The sequence below is a fragment of the Arvicanthis niloticus genome, chromosome 17 (assembly GCF_011762505.2).
Source record: "Arvicanthis niloticus isolate mArvNil1 chromosome 17, mArvNil1.pat.X, whole genome shotgun sequence".
Lineage (NCBI taxonomy): Eukaryota > Metazoa > Chordata > Mammalia > Rodentia > Muridae > Arvicanthis > Arvicanthis niloticus.
Window position 1 is genome coordinate 24,209,790 of NC_047674.1, and position 21,595 is coordinate 24,231,384.

The 21,595-nt window shown below is 36.5% G+C and overlaps 1 protein-coding gene across 4 annotated transcripts in view; it reads left to right on the forward strand.

Moving 5' to 3' along the window:
- Wdfy1 (WD repeat and FYVE domain containing 1) overlaps positions 1-15,615 on the forward strand; it is a 50,279-nt gene extending 34,664 nt beyond the window's left edge. For 3 of the 4 annotated variants that reach the window (XM_034521798.2, XM_076914943.1, XM_076914945.1), the window contains 7 exons: positions 1,379-1,491; positions 3,633-3,759; positions 4,773-4,878; positions 11,299-11,400; positions 12,821-12,951; positions 14,095-14,203; positions 14,863-15,615. In XM_034521798.2, the coding sequence (XP_034377689.1) occupies positions 1,379-1,491; positions 3,633-3,759; positions 4,773-4,878; positions 11,299-11,400; positions 12,821-12,951; positions 14,095-14,203; positions 14,863-14,922 (748 nt within the window). In that variant the 3' untranslated portion in view covers positions 14,923-15,615. The remainder of the gene's footprint in view (positions 1-1,378; positions 1,492-3,632; positions 3,760-4,772; positions 4,879-11,298; positions 11,401-12,820; positions 12,952-14,094; positions 14,204-14,862) is intronic. The other variant, XM_076914944.1, reaches the window with a different exon arrangement.
- Positions 15,616-21,595: the final 5,980 nt, after the last annotated feature.

The window sequence follows — 21,595 nt, forward strand, 5'->3', positions numbered from 1 at the left end:
TGCTTTACAAGTGGCCGGTCAGGAGCGGCATACAAAACTTCCTTTTATGTTTGTAGTTATTTATTTATTTAATGTGAAAGGGGGCTTTAATTCTTACAGTACTCTCACAGGTGCCTCAGATGTCCCAGATGATGATAATCCTGCTTTAAGGTTCCAGCTTTACCCATAGTGCACCTGTGCTCCAGGTGACCTCTGGTTGCTGTGTGCACCAATGCTAACAGGAGATATACTGACCTGATGGATGAGGGTGATCAACAGCAGGCAGCTCCCTGGATAGTTCTCTCTTATAGTTGAATAGAAGAGCGAAATTCCTTCCCTCCCCTCCCTGCCTGCCCTGCCATCAAAAGTTTTCACTTAAAACATTTGTTATGAGCCAACAAGATGGCTCAGCAGAGCAGGTCTTTACAACCAAGTCTGACAACCCAAGTTTGATCACTGGGTCCAACATGGAAGAGAACTAACTTGCGAATATAGTCCTCTGACTTCTGCATGTGCCCCATGGATAGTACCCTGGTACACCTCTCCCACAAACAAATGTAGCATTACTTAACTAATTTTTGTTACAAATGAATACACAACATGAGATAGTTAAGATAAAAATTTAAAATAGCACCATACAGTTTAGGCTCAAGGGAGAGGTGCTCATCTATTATATTCTGTGAGCTTTTCTGTCTCGTATAAGACCTCTTATATTGGCTTTGCAGAGCACAGCACAAGATCACAGCCATGGCTGGCTTGTCGTTCTCCTGACCTGTGCTGTAGAACACTAGCCGTCACTGTGTTGTTTCCTAGCCAGTACTGGTGTCCTATAAGTGTCCATGGTTACAGAGTGAGAGAAAAATGAATTGCTACTGGTAATTAATATGCTTCAAGATGGCTGTCACAACAGATAGCTGAGTCCAAACTATGGAACTATCAACCCATAAAGTAAGCCATTGTTATCATTTAAATTTGGATTATCTAGGCAAAAAGGAAGATAAGTCCATATCCTGTACTTGCTGTCAGTATGACATCATTTTTATAGATATTTCATAAAACATCTGGTTCCATTGTGTGTGTGTTTGTGTGTGTGTGTGTTTTAATGGTTTCTTACAACTTGACTATCACTGCCTATGTGCCATCTCTACCGGCTCTCATGAGTTTTATTACTGGTTCCTATGATACTGCCCTCGATGTAACAACTGTTGGATGGATTCTAGCTTTGCTTGTGAATCTGATACTTAATTTTTCTTTCAGTGTATACCTATCACCTAATTATCATTTGCTCATTGCCTGTCACATTGTGATTTCAGGTTTGCGGTCTGTGGCTGGCTTTGCTTGCTGTGTGTGAATGTATTGAAATGGGTCCGGTTACCTTTCCTTGACTGCTTCTCCTCAGGTATGATCTGGATACTCAGCATGCCTTTGTCGGTGATTACTCGGGACAAATCACTCTGCTGAAGCTGGAGCAGAACACCTGTTCGGTTATCACGACCCTCAAGGGACATGAAGGTAGGCTCCACTCATGTGTTTTTCACCTAGGTCAGGCATCCAAATTCAGTCGTCAGCTCTGTGGGCTTGGGAGTGGTCCACTCCTTATGAGCTGCCGTAGTATTTCAGTTTGAGTTCCATGTGCTGAGATTGAAAAGAAAACTTAGGGTCAGGTCAGCTTCATACATCAGAAATCTTGTCTGGATTGTTCATATGGGTGCCTTGTATTGCTTACCTTGTTTACTGATTGATTGGTTGATTGATTGATCTGTTTTAAGGCAGATCTGATGCTAACCCAGGCTGACCCCAAACTTAATGTGCAGCTCAGGCTAGCCTCAGTTCATAATAATCCTCCTCCACCAGTCTCCTAAATGCTGGGATTACAGTTGTGAGCCACCATACCCAATAACCTTTAAAATTATTGTTTCCATAAGAACTTTTTTTGGGAAGGGTGGGCACAGTACTGGTTTTGATCTCAGGGCCTGATTCATGCCAAGTGAGGACTCTGCCACTAACCTATGCCTCCATCCCCAGACCATTTCTTTTAAACAGACCTTGGGAAGAATTCTCATTACTGCCATTCTGATTTTGGTAGTTTCTAGAGTGGTGCCATTAGAGAAACTTCGAGGGCTGGTCAGCCTTAGACTTGGTCACTGCGCTCTGGGTCAGGAGTAGATTCACTCATGGTAATGGTGGCTTTCTGTGGAGGAACGTAAAATTCCCGTTGGCTGAGTTGGGTGAACCTTCTATGTACATATGAGTGTTAAGTTCATTTCATTGACCACTGAGCTGAAATGCAGTGTGGTTTTTATAGAGGTTGTTGGATCCCATTTCTGTTGTGACACAGATTGGAACTTTGGGGGCCTATAGTTTAGACTGAATTGCTGAAGACTTGTTGAGGATTGTTGTGGATCTGTTTAAGATGGTACTTGTACTTAGTAACTTAGGCTTTCAAGTGCAGCAAGCTGGGTATATCACACACTTTAGCTAAACTGTTTAGATGACCTAGACTGTCCACCCACTATCAGGGACTCTGGGGAAAAGGTGAAAGGAAAATGAACTGTGCTTTGGAAAAAACTTAGAAACTCTGCTGCAGAAAAGCAAGGCTCCCATAGCAGCCCCCTCCCAAGCATGGCGGATTCTCTCATGAGCTCTGGACCCTCCAGGGTCTCTGAGCTTCTGATGGTGGAATGGGTGCTAAAACTACTTAGTGGTTTTCAGCGTCAGTGTGTCTGTGATTCAGGCTGCTCACTGACACATGAGGGCCATAGGACTCAACAGAACTCATGGGGAAAAAATAAGGCCACTAAGCTCATTTCGCAACTACTTTTTGTTTTGTCTTTCACTTTTATTCTGTTTTGAGAAAGTTTATGTGAGAAGCTGGCTTTTCTTACTTGCTTGTGCATGTGACCTCTTCACTTTCTGAATACCTCCAGGAGAATTATTAGCATATATCACTGGCTCAGAATTACTGTTGGTTAGCAGCTAGTGCCTAGATTAGTAGTACCAACTGAAGACACCCCTGCAAGAGAAATCTCTAGAAACAAAAGATTTCCCTAAGGGCATTCAATTTGATAAGTTAGCAGTGTGTGAAATATAAAGGGTGAGTCGAGTCTTTTCTTTTCTTTTCTTTTCTTTTCTTTTCTTCTCTTTTTTCTTCTTTCTCTTTCTTTTCAAACTTCTTTGGCATATTTACTTAATAAACTTACTTTTTTTCTTGAGGCAATAATTTTCAAAGCATCTTAGAGTAAATGTCTATACAGTCTCGTGGGTCAGGAGTAACCTAGATTTCTATCTTGCATAAAATGTGCACCACCAACTGTGCATGTTTATTCATAGAATATTGGGATTTTTTTCCTCTTCAGAAGTTTTGTGAACTGATGTTTTATATCTAGCTACTTTATAAATTTTGGTACAAAACAAGGAAAAACTTTGAAGGCCTTTGTATTCATAGCTGTGTGGCTCAGAAATCCTCAACTTCCAAGTTTGGATAATGGATTTACAGTGTGTTCTCCATGACACATGAGATTGTGGTTTGAATGACCCTTTGTATCCCAAAATAGATGTTTTACTCAAAGGCTCAGCTGATGGTGGGGTTTCCCACAGTCGCGCCTGTGTGTCCTGATACTGAGTTCTGTTTGACTCCTCTCTCACATCCCTAGGTAGTATCGCCTGCCTTTGGTGGGACCCTATCCAAAGGCTACTCTTCTCAGGAGCATCTGACAACAGCGTCATCATGTGGGACATCGGGGGACGGAAAGGCCGGACACTCCTCCTTCAGGGCCACCAGTATGTCACCATTTGGAGGGGGTTGGGGGTGGGGCGTCAGAGGCAGGAGGGGAGGGCATTGGTACTCTGTCCTGTTGTGTAAGATAGCAGCATCCTGATCGGGCTGAATTCACTTTTAATTGCTTCTGCCAGTCCTGAGTAAAAAGAAAATGGCATGTAAGGTGTTCTTCCTTCTTAGTCCAAAGAGGTCACTGCTCTTCTTTCCCCGTGAGTAACTACATGGATTCGAGACTGGACGTGAAAACTTTGACTGTGGCAGGTTGTGTGTACTAAAATACTGGGCTCCTCCTGCACTGGAGGCATGAGCATTTTATTAAACCCTAAGATGTAGTTCATCAAAAAGTAATGTGTGTGTTGGCAGCCATGGCCACTTAAGCTCTGACATTGGAATACTTAGTGTGTGTCCTCTAGCCTTTGAAAAGCAGCACCTCCTTTACCCCCTCACCCCGATTTTCTTTCTTCCTTATTGCTGGCCAGACCATAGCTGTTTACTGTAATTTAGAATCAAGTTGAAATTTAGCCAAAAAAAAAAAAAAACCTAGATGCCAAAGTTAATAGGTCAGGAGATTACTTTCCTGGCACCAGGAAGAGGGCAGAGTTCCCCTGTCTGTTTGTTCACGTGTATCACCTGTGGCTGTGTGTGCAGATGGCTGTTCATATGAACTTCTTCATATGAACTGAGTTTCAGTAAGAGTGCCATTCCGTCTTGGTTTTGAATAAGTAAATAGATTGTGGTGATGGACACACATATCTGCAGTTTTTTCATCCTCTCCAACTTGTTGCTTAAGTGCCAGATCCAAAAGGAGTGGCATTGTTTATTTCTCTCTACCCATGGTAATTACATGGGTAATGTGTTAAAGCATGCTGGGTGTGGTTCATGATACAGTCCTCGTTACCATACCAAATAAATAGTGATAAAGCAACAGCCAGTAATAGAAGGAAGGCAGAGTGCTGGGCTCCAGGGACGAGCTTCTGGTTTTTCTATGTTGACATGTGACTTGTGTTATTTGCAGTGACAGGGTGCAGTCACTGTGCTACCTGCAACTTACGAGGCAGCTCGTCTCCTGCTCGGCGGATGGTGGCATCGCAGTGTGGAACATGGATGTTAGCAGAGAAGAGGTAAGAAGCAAGATCTTGGTGGGTGGGCAGGAGGGTGGGCAGGTCAGAGGAGAGCCCACACTGGCTTTTCAGTTTTTCACCTTGCAGGCTGGAAGGTGGCTGAGGTGTGAACAGACACCGGCTTTCCCACTGCTCCACCTACGGATTATTGTCTAACAAAGTTAACTGTCTTTTAAACTTTTTCAAATTAGTTCTTTTACTTGTATGTGTGTATGTGTGTACATATCTATGTAAATATGATGTATGTATTGTGTTCATGTATATATGCATGGATGCAGGTTTCATGTACATGTGAAGGCCAGAGGTCAAAACTGGGTGTCTTCTTCTCTTGCTCTCCATCTTGGTGTTTGGGACACCAAGTCTGGTGCTCACTGATTTGACTAGACTGGTTGGCCAGCAACCCCATGGATTTACCTGCCTCCAGCTCTCCAGTACTGGGATCACAGGCATATACCACCATGTCTGACTGTGTGAGCACCTGAGATAGGAGCTCATAGGAAGAAGCACTTTGTTGACTCAGCCATCTCTCCAGCCATCTCTACTGTACAGTATTCCGTCCTAGGTGAGCGTTTCTGGCATTGAGAAACAGTCTAAAGAGATGGGAAACATTTAGATTGGATAGCAGCTTGGAGGACTCTCTGCAACCAATAGCATTCTAGCTCATGCATGGATTTGGATTCCTGGCGGCCTTCCGAAGTCTTCATGTAGCTCCAGAGCTTTGCAGCTTGGAAGCCCTGAGAAGGATGTCACAGGGCATTCATAGCCAGGCAGTTGTCTTCACAGGGAAAGTGCACCTCTGTTCTCTGCTTCTGGTTTGCATTGTGCTGTCTTCTACTGAGTCCAAACTGATACATTTTTCTTTAAAGGCAATCTGGTTTTTAAATTTCATTGAGCCACTAACTAGTGTGGATAAGTCTAGATAAGTGTTTTAATCTCTGAACATCTATTTCCTTTTCTATAAAGTGAAATCATTGCTTGAGAGGATGTCTAAGGTGCTCCCATTTCTGTATAGTCTAATCGTCTGCTCATTTGAGTGGCACCACAGTGACTCTCCTTGACCTTGCCATTATGAGGTTCTTCAATTATTCATCCCATGCAAATTTCTGAAAATAGATCTGCTAGAGGGATGTGTACATCCATAGGCTTTTTATAGCTGTTATCAGATGGTTTCCAGGCAAGATCTTCTACTCATCTCTGCTGGCACCTATGAGGTCTGTCTTTGCTCAGTGAAATCTATGGCTTGTAATGGTGAAAGCAGAAGTGGATCTAAAGACAGGTCCGCTCCAGAAACATTATCAGGCACTTACAGGGTGGCCATACTGTATGATAGCTTAGAGGAAAACACATGCTAAATGGTTTGGTGTTGAATTAAATGTGCGCACACACACGCATATGCACACACACAGATGCACACGCACAAGCAGGCATGCGCCCATACAGATGCACATGTGGAGGATAGATCAAGAGCCCTGATCTATCCTCTCTGCTTTATCCCTTAAGAATGGTCTCTCACTGAACCTAGAATTCACAGGTTTTGGCTAGGCTGGCTAGACAGCAAGTGCGAGCAATCCTGTCTCTCTCTTGATCACCTCTCACTGGAGTTCTGGGTGTGTGACTATGTCTGGCAGTTGTAAGAAATCTGTGGATCTGAACTTGGGTCTTCACGTTTGTATAGCAAGGCTCTTACATGCTTCTGGTAAATGAGTTTTGTTTTCTTTTTCTTTTCTATTGTTTTTGATTCTGTGTTGTTATAGTATGTGTTATATGGTGTCAAATGTATTCCCTGTACTGTCATATAGTCGTTGTGTGGTTTGGTGTGTCCTTTGTGCCATCACAGTGGGTGCTGCGTTAATCCAGAGTCCACCCTGTAAGGCTCTGCTTTGTGTTGCTTCATAATATCTATGATTCTCACTGAAGAAACTTTAGTTTTTAATATGTCCCATAAGTGCTAATCAGGGGGTTCAGTCTATAGGAAACAGTTTTCAGCTTCTTACCACAAGAAACTTGCCAACCTGTAAAGAAACTACCAGGTTTCATGGCAGCTTTGTGTGGTAAGCCAAACAGGAAACTCTGGATACATGGCTGCTGATTGACTTCTGGTTTTATATGTTCTAAAAATCTTTTGGTAGGGCTTGGAGTGGTGTGCTGCGCCACATCCTTAGTACCGGCTCTGTGTGGCTGCATGATAGGGCTTTCCTTGTAAGAGGTCTGCTAGGACTCTGTTCTCTGTTTCTCAGCCTCTAGCTATATGCACCAGGAATGGCTGGTGTGCCAATCTGTTTCCTGTTTCCTGTTTCCTGGGTTCTGGGTCCTGGGTCCATCATTCCCATCAGGGAGGATGCACTTCCTGCATAGCCAGGCATAGCTGTTGGGATTCTCTCAGGGGTTTAACTACTCTGCTTTCACCCACCTTTGTTATCCCTTGTACAATCTTTCAGAAAGTACAGTCAGAAAGTGGGAACAGTACCCTTTCTTCAGATTATGTAATGGTGAACTAACTATAATTGTACATTTAGGAAACGAAAAATATAATCCTGTCTATCAAGGTGCTTCCTGTGTGGCAGAAATGACTTCCTGTTAGTCATCTCTCTAAGAAAGCAGGGACCAAATTATATCAAAAGAGGCATTATTTTTAGTAGATACTAATTTTTCTTAGCTAGGGAAATGTCATGCAAAGGTGAGCAGCCTGCCACCTGTGAGGTCTGACCCTGTCAGGGACCTGTCCAGTGTCCAGGTCTTCCTTAGCCAGCGGCCAGAGGATAAAGCACAGTTCTCCAGCTCCACACTGCTCACCTGGAGTGTCTCTGGACTGTTTCTAGCCCCCTCCCACAATAGACCATATTTGCTTCCCTGACAGAGTATATTTTGAGCTGTTCCTTTTGGGAAGTATGAATGAACAAATAATTATAGTTATGGAGAATGTTTAAGCAAGCAGACTTCAGAATGTAGAATACTGTACTTTTCCATCAGTCCAGTGCAGATGAGTTAGCAGTTAGTGGCAATAATAAAGTGGGATTATTAATGTGTTCCCTCTGCTCATATCAGACAGATGGATAAGGATGTAGGAAAGAGAAGTCAGTGCTTAGTTAATATCCTCTTCTCTGGGCTGAGAATGCCACTGAGGGGTAGAGCATTTGCCTGGTGTGGGCGGCTGGGTCCTGGTCCACCATCCCCTCATTGTAGTCTCTGAAGACAGAAATGTAGTGCACACCAGCCTGGGACTCTCTATGTGGGCTGAGCATGGCCTTGGCCTCCTGGTCTTCCTTGATTTCACTGCCTGAGCAATGGAATTATCTACAGGCATGCACCACCACACCCGACGTCTGCAGTGCTAGGGACCACACAAACTCAGGGCCTCCTCCATCCTGGGCTAGCAGTTAGCAGCTGGGCTTTGTCCTCAGCTCTGCTTTGCTCTTCTCAGTGCAAACAACCCCTGTTTTCTATAGAAAGCACTCTCAGAGCCAAATGGCTCGTACTAACTTAGGGCTTAACAACAGCTTCTGAGTATTAACAAAATAAAATGATGAATTTTCTTATTTCAAAAATTTTCCAAAATACATGCTTATTTATGCATTGATTATTGTTTGATATCTCAACATATTAAAAGCATATTTTTTCCTTCTCTTGTGGTCTTTCTTCTGCCCTTTAGTTCAACAAAATAATATGCTATCTTTTTAACCATGGCTCTCTGAGACCAGAGCTCAGCTATCACTTCACAGTCCCAAGTTTTGAGACCCTGTGTCATAAAGGGAATAGAGCCTTTTTTCACAGGCTGTGGGGAGCATGGTGGACTGTCAGGAGAGATGGACCAGCCTCTTAGATTTCCTGTGGTCTTCAGCTTCTGTCTGACTGTGGACAGTTGCTCCAGGCTGTAAGCCACAGTTCCATTGCCTGAACAATGGCAGTCATGGTGTTCTAGATCCCCAGGCTCACTGCATAGATTCAGTGCGTTTAAGCACATGAAGTGCTGTGTATTGCTGGGACTTATGGCTCCTCTGTACATCAGACACTGTTGCGAACACATACACATTAATATCCTCTTAGTCATACAGCCTTACAAGGACTATACCAGATGAGGAAACGGGACACAGCTACCAAGTGGGATGCTCGGGTTGGCATGTTTGGGATCTGACCCTGAGGCTGTGCTATTGGAACCACTCTGACTGTGAGAAAGAAATGGAGAATTCAAATTGAGTCACTTGAAAGTACACTTAGATGTCTGGGAATCTGTTGACAGGTCGTTTGACTAACATGTGAAAGGAATATCCAGGTGACTAAGCAGAGCTCTTCAAATGCTGAGCCCTCCTAAGGGATGGATTTCGAGGGAAATGTCCGAACTGGACATGCCTCCCTTGTGCCTGCATGCTACTGTTTAACTCTAAGATTGAGGCTAGCCTGGTCTAGAGAGTGAGTTACAGGACAACCAGGGCTACACAGAGAAACCCTGTCTTGAAAGGAGAGAGAGGGAGGGAAAGAGATATACTTTTATCATTAATAGCCAAATTGGCAGTTAGTGCTAAGGAGAATGACAATTCAGCATGCTGTCTGTGAAATGAAATGAAGCAGGTTTCTGGAGCCTGTGAACAGTAGAAAGTCACCCATCAAAGCTCTTACCCCACTCAGCCCTTCACTAAGGAGGTTGAACATTGACTTTTCTGTAGCTTTCACGTGCACTTGTCCTGCTGTAACGGCTCTCAGACATACAGGTCTCACTGGATTTGAACATAGCTGTAGCGATAAAGCCAACGTTAACCACATCCACAACTGCAAGACCCGAACTTGACTTATGTTTGTACCTGCTTGTCTTCCCTTATTTTAAATGCTATGCCTCCCAGAGGAACACTGTCCCCAGACAGTGTCCCCAAACCTTACCCACTCTGTCACCACCTGTGTTGGTCATGCATACAGACGTTCTTCCATGTCCAGGTGGTGATCTCCCTCACACAGGCACACATCTGTCCATCATTCCCAGCCTTCCTCTCTCATTCCCAGCATCTAAAGACTGTCTTCTGTCTCAACTGCCTTTGGGTATTTGTACCCTCCCCTTCCTAAAGGCTGTTATATATAGAAACATTTTAGTGGCATATCTAGAATAATAACTGGGAGGCACAAAGTTTTGAAGAAGTAGGAAAAAAGATGTAAAAGGCTACCTGACTGAGGTCACCTTTCTCTAGGGCATCACTGTCACTGCCTCTCTCCCAGCAGCTGACATGGCTCAGGACCTGTGATGCTGTTACCCTCTCCTCTTCAAATATCTTTTTTTCTGGGGTGGTAACATTAAGATCAAGAAAATGATTTTTTTTTCCCATGATTGATTTTCCCATGACCTTTGGATTCGCTTATAGAAAATAGTCATTACTACCATTTTTATTTTACCCCTGTACCATCAAGTGCTTAAACACTTGTCTTAAAAGCAAGTATACTTTCTATCTTTCTCATTTTTTTGTTTAGAGAAGTAATTGTTACATTCCTAATAAGTGTATTGTTTCAACAAAAATGCATTGAGAAGAGCCGTGTGGCAGGTGGCAGTTTATGAACATAGACAGCATACTTGTTGGTCAGTGTGGGGGAAGGGAATAGCAAAGCCCACTGCTCAGTGGTAGGAGGAGTGGACCTGCTCCCGAGGCCTGGGCAGTATGGGGAGGAAGGTGTGAGTCTGTCTGACGTGATGACCAAATAGAGCAATGAGAAGTTTGGTTTTTTGCTCTGTCTTACAGTGATCCTACAAACATTTCCAGGAGGTAGTTCAGGGAAAAGGGGATGGGGGATGTGGAGAGATGGCTCAGTGGTTAAGAGCACTGTCTCCTCTTCCAGAGTTCTTGAGTTCAATTCCCAGCAACCACAAGGTGGCTCACAACCATTTGTGGTGGGATCTGATGCCCTCTTCTGGTGTGTCTGAAGACAGCTACAATATACTCATATACATAAAATAAATAAATCTTTAAAATAAAAACAAACACAAGAAATGGGTTTTGATTCAAGTGGATATAGATTTCAGATAACTTTAGCAAAAACAAAGAAATATATAATATATGTTAAAGATTCTAACTATTCTCTTATTTGTAGATTACAAATTGTACGACCCTATAAGCAGTGCTTAAATTGTCACAGTCAAAAAACAATCATGAATTGGGGACGGTAGTGCACACCTGTAATTGTGGCACTCGAGAGGCTGAGGCACAAGGGTTGCTACAAGTTTCATGCCAGACAGTCTATATAGTGAGACTGTCTCCTAAAACCAACCAGCCATATAAAAACAACAGGAGAAAATCTAAACATTGATCATGGGAGCCTCAGCTGAAATACGTTGTGGAATTTAAAAGAAACATCAACTCCAGAACGTTGTAGAACTCTGTACTATTTGCCTGAAATGCAAGTGTGAACACATGGATGTTGGCTTTGCCTCCCTGCTGCCCCCAGGCTCCTCAGTGGTTAGAAAGTGATTCCTGTCAGAAGTGTGAGCAGCCCTTCTTCTGGAATATAAAGCAGATGTGGGACACGAAGACGTTGGGGTTGAGGCAGGTGAGTAGCCAGCTTTACTTCTCAGCGTTTATTTTGCATCTCATCATTTTTATCATTAACTTGAATTTTTAGAAAATCATACTTTGTTCTTACAAATGTGGTTACTCTGTTGTTTTATATCACTGCCATGTGACTGACAGTGAGTGTGGCCTGGCCTGGGGCCTGGGAGACCTTCCCTCACTGCTCCACTGCTTGTCCTACGTTAGAAAACTCAGGGTGCTTGGAGAACCCACAGAATTTTTTATTAAACTGCGGAACTTGCTTACATTTAAGACTAGTACCTATTAAAGTCAGTGTTTCATAGTAGCCCGACTAAAATTAGAATAAATGAGGAAATTTAGTGATATGTCTTAAACCTTTACTAATAAGTAAGTGATGGCCTTCCCAGGGTGCTTTCTGGCCCTGTGACTATTAGCTCATTTTAAGTTGGGCCTGTATAATACACCTGGACCATTTTCATTAAGACTTTCTCAAATAGCTTACTTTTTTTTAACTGAGAAACTTGTCCCCAGTAGCCTGTTTGAGTCACTGATAGCACTGGGTACTCACTCATTCAGTGCCTAAGTCCTGCTGTGCAATGCATCTAGCTGAGCATGAATTTGGGGGGCTATGTGAGAGTGTGGTGATTGTTCACTGTTGGTGAGGGATTAGCCTAGCATCCGTGTGTGTTACTAACTTTTCTTTGCTTTCACTCAAAGAACTGCTCCTCAGTAAGGCCCCATCCAGCCTGGCAGTCAATGCTGGGCTTCTTTTATTTCTTATTACCCTGAAATGCTCTAACATAGCTGAATCTGTGTGATGCTTGTGTAGCAGTGATCAGCACATTATAGTTGGTGAAGTAGTCCGTCTAAAGAACACACCAAAGAATGAATGTTACTCTTATGCATCAGTAATTAATAGGAGAAAGAAACAGAGATAGATAGATAGATAGATAGATAGATAGATAGATTAGATTAGATTAGATAGATAGATAGATAGATATTAGTGGTTTAAGTCTGTTACACTCCATAGTAATAATTGGAATGTCCTAGAAAGTTTTGGAGCATATTTCCTGAATCAGAGCTTTAAAAGCCAAAAGAATATTATTCTTCCATCAAGGCTATTTAAAACTCACTTTAGATTTTTTCTTTGAAGGAGAAATAGGTTTTTCTTGCCAGAATTTCAGCCATTGGGTTCCTAAACGGGCTTGAGTTTGGTTTGAATACTGCTGCTCCTTGTGAGCCTGACAGTGTGGAACAGCAGACGCAGCTGTTGTCTAGCAAACAAGGAAGTTTTTATTTGAAGACCCTTGCATATTGGGAAAATATGTGTCCCAAGTGTCAGTGATAATGCAGTAGATTTTTGGGATTTATCAAGCACATTCTCCCTGCTTTTATATGAATGCAAAGCTAACTCCTGTCTCCCTCCTCCACCCTGGAAGCATCACTGCAGGAAGTGTGGGCAGGCTGTCTGTGGGAAGTGCAGCAGCAAGCGGTCCAGTTACCCCGTCATGGGCTTTGAGTTCCAGGTTCGAGTTTGTGATTCCTGTTACGACTCCATCAAAGATGAGGAGTGAGTGCCTGCTGGTCTTTGTCTTACTGCATCCTGCCCTCTCTGTCTGATGGGCATCTAAATACGGGCAGCCCGAGAAGGTTCTAGAGAGATTTCTACCCATATACATATCTTTGGAATGTCTCTTGAAATGTTCATTTGTTTGTTTTTAACTACATTTATTTGTGGATGAGTTGGGCATGTGTGAAGGTTCAAAGACAACTTGTGGAGTCTCCTTCTACCATATGGTTCTTAAGGATCAGAGTGGTGGAAAAGTACCTTACCTTGATGAGCCACCTCGTCAATCCACATGAACCGTTTTAAGAGAAATTTTTGTCCTAGCTTGTGCCACTTTGTGCCACTACTATTTATCTCAAGCTGCTTGACTGGCTGGGGCAGATTTTTTTCTGAGGTCGCTAGGAGTAGTCCCGCAGATGACAGGCTCATCCTACAGGGCTCTGCAGAGACATAATCCCTGTGTAAGTGGACAGCAGCAATTGAGCTGGCTGACTTTTGTCCACTCATGCCAACTTAGATATGGAGAAGACTGGAAAGATCTGTGCTCTTTCTTCAGATGATCTTCTATAACTTCATCAGACGTTCCTGATGTGGGCAGATCCTTGAGGAGAAAATCACTGTTATTTTTCCTTTCTCCTGAGCCATGACTGCAGTAGCAGAGACCTGTGTCCCCACCCATGATGGGTAGTGAACTAAGGAAGGGAGGGCTGCACCATGGCTCTGATGGTGGCAGACATTCATTGGCATTGTTTATTACATCATTGCTCATAATCTCTTCCAGTGCTATCCTTCCTTTGTGCTGTAGGTTCATGGTTTTATGTTTGCGCACCAGTCTTTCCAGTGGAAATAATACATTATTTTTATGCTGAGTGTCTTAATCTTTTTGAGGTCCTGGCTTTGGGACCAAAACCTCTACCATTGAAACCTTTTGTACAGCCTTGTTATTATCTTGCTTTCTGTACCCCTTTAACTAGAAAACCATTGCTATACTTTTAGAAGATAATGTTAACACCATTATTGTGTGTAAGTCACCTATTGCTAAAGGATTGCCTTTCTTTGGCCTGGGTACAGTTGGTACATTTCAATTCTCTTTCTCTTTCTCTTTCTCTTTCTCTTTCTCTTTCTCTTTCTCTTTCTCTTTCTTAGCCGGACTTCTCTAGCAACCTTTCATGAAGGAAAACATAACATTTCCCATATGTCCATGGACATTGCAAGGGGACTGATGGTGACCTGTGGGACAGATCGTGTTGTAAAGGTAAACTGGTTTGTTAGCATCTGAGCAGAGACAGAGCTATCCTCATACTATGAATGGGCTTCAAGGCATTTCTAATACCATTGTCATTTGCCTTTGCTTTTTATCATCAATTAATTGCCTGTTAAAAGCCCTGAATGACAAAGCAGATATTTTGTTATTTCCTAACCCCGATGGGGACTCACTGTGGACCCCATTGGGGTCCCACATTGAGCTGGCCTGAGGGTTTCCCCTCCCATCTGTCTTGAGTCTTTGTTACTCTTTTTCTATAGCCTCTTCTTTCTTCTTGGATAATATAAATGTTCCTTTACATCTTATTCTATTTGTGAGGAATAATCACATTTTTTAATTAAATCCCTAGATCGCAATCAGAAGTTGAAAGTAAATGTTTATACTTAGTTGTGTTGTGAAACAAATAGTTTATATTCTTACACATTATAGTAAAACATTGTTTTCAGGATTCAAAATGCTACCTAGAAGTGTTTGTTGTTCTTGTTGTTTGGGGAGTGTTTTGTTTTTAATGTAGCTAGTAAACTACATTGCTTTATTTGTATATGAGTCCTAAGGAGGTTTTCTAGCCACAAAAAGACAAAGCTGTCAGTACTGACTTTTGAAATTAGACCCCATCGTAAGTGTTCCTTCTCCATATGCCTTCCTTGTAGATATGGGATATGACTCCTGTGGTGGGCTGCAGCCTGGCAACTGGATTTTCTCCACACTGATCCCGGAGCTGGATGATGTCGTCTACACGTTCCGCACAGCAACCTCCATGAACCGAAACCCTTCGTGTAGCTCAACAGCCACTGTCATGTAAATGGACAGTAGTACCTTAAAAAAAAAAAAAAAACAATATTTTTAAAAAAGAAAAAAATATATATAAAGGTGTGTTTTGGGGTATTTGTGGAAATTATCTTCAGGAACTAACACCTAAAAAGTCTGTCTACAATGGTCTCCTAAGGAATGGAATTTCCTCAGCAAAACTGCCTCATGAACATTGAAACAGTGGGTGAGGAGGCAACAGCCAGCAATTGAAGGGTTTAGAAGGAAATTTTTGAACAAAAAAAGGGTAGTGCTTAGAACTTCTTAAATGCAAACCCATGAGCACACGTGGAGTCTACTGAGAGGGTCCTTGAGGCCCCTGAGAGCACTGGCTACACAATCAGGAAGAGCTGCCGGTCTTTCTTCAGGAGAGGTGACCAGATGTAGGAAACCTAAGCTGGGCATACTAATGTTCTCTACATCAAGTCGCTTGTAAACTTCCTCAAGATACTTGTTCTGTCAGGATGTGTCTGAATCTGCTCTTGGGTTTGGCTCACTGCAGTTGTATCTGTCCCAGCCAGTGTCCCATGGGTGAACCTTTACAGCTGTCACATATTTATAAATGAATTAATAAAAATTGAAGACATTTATGAAAACATTGCTGATAAAAAATGAAGCAAATATAAATAAAATTTATGAAAGTATTGAAGAAATTTATGGGAAAAATACTGATAAAAATATAGACAAATATTAAAAAGAATTTATAAAAAATTGAAAATGTACAAAAATTTCTGATTAAAGATTGACAGGGAAACAATTTCTTAATAAATTGAACATGATTTTAGAAAATTTCCTGATAAAATTGAAGGCATACATTAAAAAATTACTGATAAAAATGAGAATATAGAAAAATTAATGAAAACAACTGAAGATGTTTATAGAAAAATTACTGATAACATTGAAGACAAATATAGAAATAATTTATGAAAACATTTAAAATATCTGTAGAATGATTTCTGATAAAAGTAAAGATTGACATGGAAAAAATTTCCTAAAAATTTGAAGATGACTATAGAAAAATTTATGATAAAATTGAATATTTACATCAAAAAAATTTCTGATAAATTTGAAGACATATATGGAAAATTTACTGATAATAAATGAAGACAAACATAGAAAAATATATGAAAATATTGGAAGACATTTATGGAAAAATAACTGATAAAAATGAAGACATTGAAAAAATTGAAAATATTTGTAAGAAAATTTCTGATAAAATTGAATATTTACCTGAAAAAAAAATCTAAAAAGAAATTGAAGACATACATCAAAAAGTTACTTATAAAATTGAGGACAAATATAGAAAATATTTATAAAAGTTGAAGATATTTCTGGAAAAAATTATTAAAATAAATGACGAAGTAAAAATTCATGAAATATTGAAAATTTTTGTAGAAAATTTTATGATAAAATTGAAAATTAACATGGAAAAATTTGTTTAAAAAAGGTGATTCTAGAACATTTTTTGAAAAAATGAAGACATACATCAAAAAATTACTGATAAAAATGAAGACAAATATAGAAAAATAATAAAAAATAGAAGACATGGAAAAATTACTGAGAAAAGAAGATAAATATAGAACAAATTAATCAATTGAATTTTAAAAATAAAAATTGACAAATGTAAATTTATGAAAATATTAAAGATGTTTATGAAGAAAATACTGATAAAAATATACAAAAATGTTAAAAATTTCATAAAAAAATTAAAAATGTCTGTATAAAACTTTATGATTAAATCAAAGTTTGACACAGAAAAATATTTTTAAAAAATTGAATATGGTTTTAGAAAATATCCTGATAAAGTTGAAGAGATACATCAAAAAATTACTGATTAAAAATTAAGACAAATATAGAAAAATTGATGAAAAAACTGAAGACACTTATGGAAAAATTACTGATAAAACTGAAGACGTAGAAATAATAAATGAAAATGTAGAAAAATTTCTGATAAAATTGAACATTGACATAGAAAAAAATTTCTTAAAAATTTGAAGACTATTGTAGAAAAAATTCTGATTTTGAATATTTACATCGAAAAAATTTCTAGTAAATATGACATACATTGAAAAATTACAGATAAAAATACATCAAAAAACTGGTAAAAATGAAGACAAATGTAAAAAATTAATAAAAAACCTGAAGACATTTATGGAAAAATTACTGATAAAACTGAAGACATGGAAATAATGAAAATGTAGAACAATTTCTGACAAAATTGAAGATTAACATAGAAAAAATTTCTTAAAAATTTGAAAGCTATTGTAGAAAATTTTCTGATAAACATATCAAAAAATCTGATATATTTGAAGATATATATGCCAAAATTACTGGTTAAAATGAAGACATATAGAAAAATGTATGAAAAAATGAAAATGTAGAAAAATTTTTGATAGAACTAAAGACAAGTTATGACAAAATTGAAAATGTAGAACAATTTCTGTAAAACTGAAGATTGACATTAAAAGAGTTTCTTAAAACTTTGAAGATTATTGTAGAACAATTTCTGAAAAAATTGAATAATTACATTGAAAAAGTTTCTGATATATTTGAAGACATCTAAAAATTACTGATAAAAATGAAGACAAATACAGAAAAATGTATGAAAAAATTGAAAATGTCTGTAGAAAACTGTGATAAAATTGATGATTTACCTGAAAAAAATTCTAATAAAATTTAAGACATCAAAAATGTACTGAAAAAAAATTGAAGACAAACATACAAAATGTTTTTTAAAATGTAAGACATTGCTGAAAAATACTCATGTAAATGAAGACAAACAGAAAAAACTCATGAAAAGAAATTGAAAATGTCTGTAGAAAATGTTCTGATAAAATTGAAACCATGGGGAAAAAAAATCTCTTAAAGATGATTTTAGAAAATTTATTGTAAAATTAAAGACCTACATCAAAATGTTTTTGATAAAAATGAAGACAGATATAGAAAAATTAATGAACAAATGAAAGACATGGAAATATTACTGATAAAAATGAAGACAAATAGAAATTTATTTAAAAACTGAATGTCTGTAGAACAATTTCTGATAAAATTGAATACATCAAAAAATTTTCTGATAAATTTGAAGACAAGGAAAAATTACTGATAAACAAAAAATTGCTGAAAAAAATGAGAAATATAGAAAAAATAATGAAAAATTGAAGTCATTTATATACAAATTACTGATAAAAATGAAGACAAATGTAAAAAATTTATGAAAAAATTGAAAATATTTGGAAAAATGTTTCTGATAAAATTGAAATTTTATATTAAAAAATTTCAGATGAATTTGAAAACATGGAAAAATTACTGATAATAAAGACAAAATTTGATGAATTTGAGGATATTCATGGAAAAATATCTGATAATGAAGACAAAAAAGTATGAAAATATTGAACATTATGGAAAAATTAAGGATATGAAGAAAATTTAGAAAATGTATTAAAAAATTGAAAATGTCTATAGAAAAATTTCTGATGTAATTAAAGATTTACCTGAAAAAAAATTCTGATAGACTTGAAGACATACATTAAAAAAAATTACTGCTAAAATGAAGACAAATATAGAAAAATTAATAAAAAAATGAAAGATATTTATAGAAAAATTACTGAGAAAAATAAAGACATATAGAAGAAATTAATAAATATTGGCATGAAAACATACAGATAAAAATGAAGACAAATATAGAAATAATTTATGGAAAAATTGAAAATGTCTGTAGAACAATTTCTGATAAAATTGAAGATTGACATGAAAATTTTTTTTAAAAATTTGGAGACTTGTAGAAAGTTTTCTGATAAAATTGAATATTTACATAGAAAAAAATCTGATAAATTTGACGACATGGAAAAATTACTGATAAAAATGAAGACAAATATAAAAAATGTATGAAAAAATTAAAAATGTCTATAGAAAATTTTCTGATAAAATTTATTATTTACCTGAAAAAATTCTGGTAAAATTGAAGACATCAAAATTTTTCTGATAAAATTGACAAATATAGAAAATGTTAAAAATTGAAGACATTGCTAAAAAAACTTACTATAAGTGAAGACAAAAAAATCATGAAAAATTGAATATGTCTGTAAAAGTTTTTTGATATAATAGAAAATTAACAAAAATATTAATAAAAGGTGATGAGTTTAGAAAATTTTCTGATAAAATGAAGACATGCATCAAAAGATTACTGATAAAAATGAAGACAAATACAGAAAAATTAACAGATGGAAGACAGAAATATTACTGATAAAACTGAAGACAAATAATTTATGAAAAAGTTAAATATGTCTGTAGAACAATTTCTGATAAAATTGAAGATTGACATGAAAATTTTCTTTAAAATTTGAAGACTACTGTAGAAAAAGTCTGATAAAATTGAATACTTACATCAAAACATTTCTGATAAATATGAAGACATATGAAAAAGTTACTGATAAAATGAAGGCCAATATTGAAAAAAAGGAATGAAAAAATTAAAGACATGGAAAAATTAAAGATAAAATGATGACAAATTTTGGAAAAATTGAAAATGTATATTGAAAAATTTCTGATAAAGATTGAAAAGGAAAATTTTTTTCTGATAAATTTGTAGACGTGGAAAAATTACCGATCAAAATGAAGACAAATATAGAAAAAAATCTGATAAATTTGAAGATATCCATGAAAAATTTACTGATAATATATAAAAACAGATGTAGAAAACATATATAAATATTGAAGACATGGGAAATTACTAATAAATACATAGATAAATCTAGAAGAAATTTATGAAAAAATTGAAAATTTCTGTAGGAAAAATCTGATTAAATTAAAAATTTGCCTGAAAAAATTCTGATAGAATTGAAGGCATACATCAAAAAATTACTGATAAAAATGAAGACAAAGCTAGAAAATATTCAAAAAATTGAAAACATGCTGGAAAAAGTATTAACATAAATGAAGATTAACATAGAAAAAATTTATGAAAAATTAAAAGTGTCTATTGAAAATTTTATAATAAAATTGAAGACATCAAAAAATTGTTGATAAAATTGAAGACATAGCGATACAATTTATTAAAAATATTGAAAACTTATATAGACAAATTTCTGGTACATTTAATATTTTGGTGGAAAGATTTCTGATAAATGTGAAGCCATATATCGAAAAATTATTGATAACAATGAAGGCAAAATAGGAAAAGTTTCTGATAAATTTGAAGACATTTATGAAAAAATTACTTATAGAAAATGACAAATATAGAAAAAAGTTATGAAAAAAATTGAAACTTTCTGAAGAAAAATTTCTGATAAAGTTGAAAACTGACATGGAATACTTTCTGATAAAATTGAAGACATTCATGAAAAAATTGCTGATAAAAATGAAGACAAATACAGAAAAATGAAAATATTGACAATTATGGAAAAATTATAAAAATGAAGACAAATATAAAAAAATTAAAAATGTATGTAGAAAAATTCTGATAATATTGAAGATTTATGTGGAAAAAATTCTTAGAACTTTCAACAGTAATGTAGAAAAATTTCTCATAAAGTTGAATTTTTACATGGAAAAATTACTGATATATTTAAAGACATGGAAAAATTACTGATATAAATGAAGACAAATACAAAAAATTAAGATACAGAAAAATTACTTATTAAAAAATAAAGACAAATTTAGAAAAAATGTATGAAAATATTGACATTATTGGAAAAAATACTGATAAAATATATAGACATAGAAAAAACTGAAGAAATTGAAAATGTCTAAAATTTGATAAAATTAAATGTATACATGGAGAAAATTAAAAAATAAATTGAACATAATTTTAGAAAAATTTGTGATAAAATTGAAACATCAAATAAATCATTGAAATGAAAACAAATGCAGAAAAATTAATGAACAAATGGAAGACACATATGGAAACATTACTGATAAAACTGAAGACAAATAAATATAAAAATAATTTATGAAAAAATAGAATATGTCTGTAGGACAATTTGTAAAATTGAAAATTGTCATGAAAAAATTCTTAAAATTTAAAGATTGTAAAAAAAATTACAAATAAAATTGAATATTTACATCAAAAAAAGAGCTGATAAAATTGAAGACATGTATGGCAAACTTACTGATAAAAATACATAAAATGAAGCAAATATAGAAAAAATTAATAAAAATATTGACATTTATTGAAAAATTACTGATAAAATTTTGAAGACAAATATAGGAAATTTATAAAAATTTGAAAATGTCTGTAGAAAAATTTCTGATAAAATTGAAGATTTACCTGAAAAAAAATCTGATAAAATGTATATTGACATGGAGAAATTACTTAAATATTGAAGATTTTATAAATATTTCTGATGAAACTGAAGATTTATGTGGAAAAATTTTCTGATAAATATGAAGGAATACATGGAAAAATTATTAATAAAAATGAAGATAAAAATGTATGAAAAAATTTTCTAATAAACATGAACATATACCTGGAAGAACTACTGATAAAATTGAAGATAAATATAGTAAACATGAAAATTGAAAACATTGCTCGAAAAATTATTAATATAAATGAATACAAAAATTATGTAAAAGTGAAAA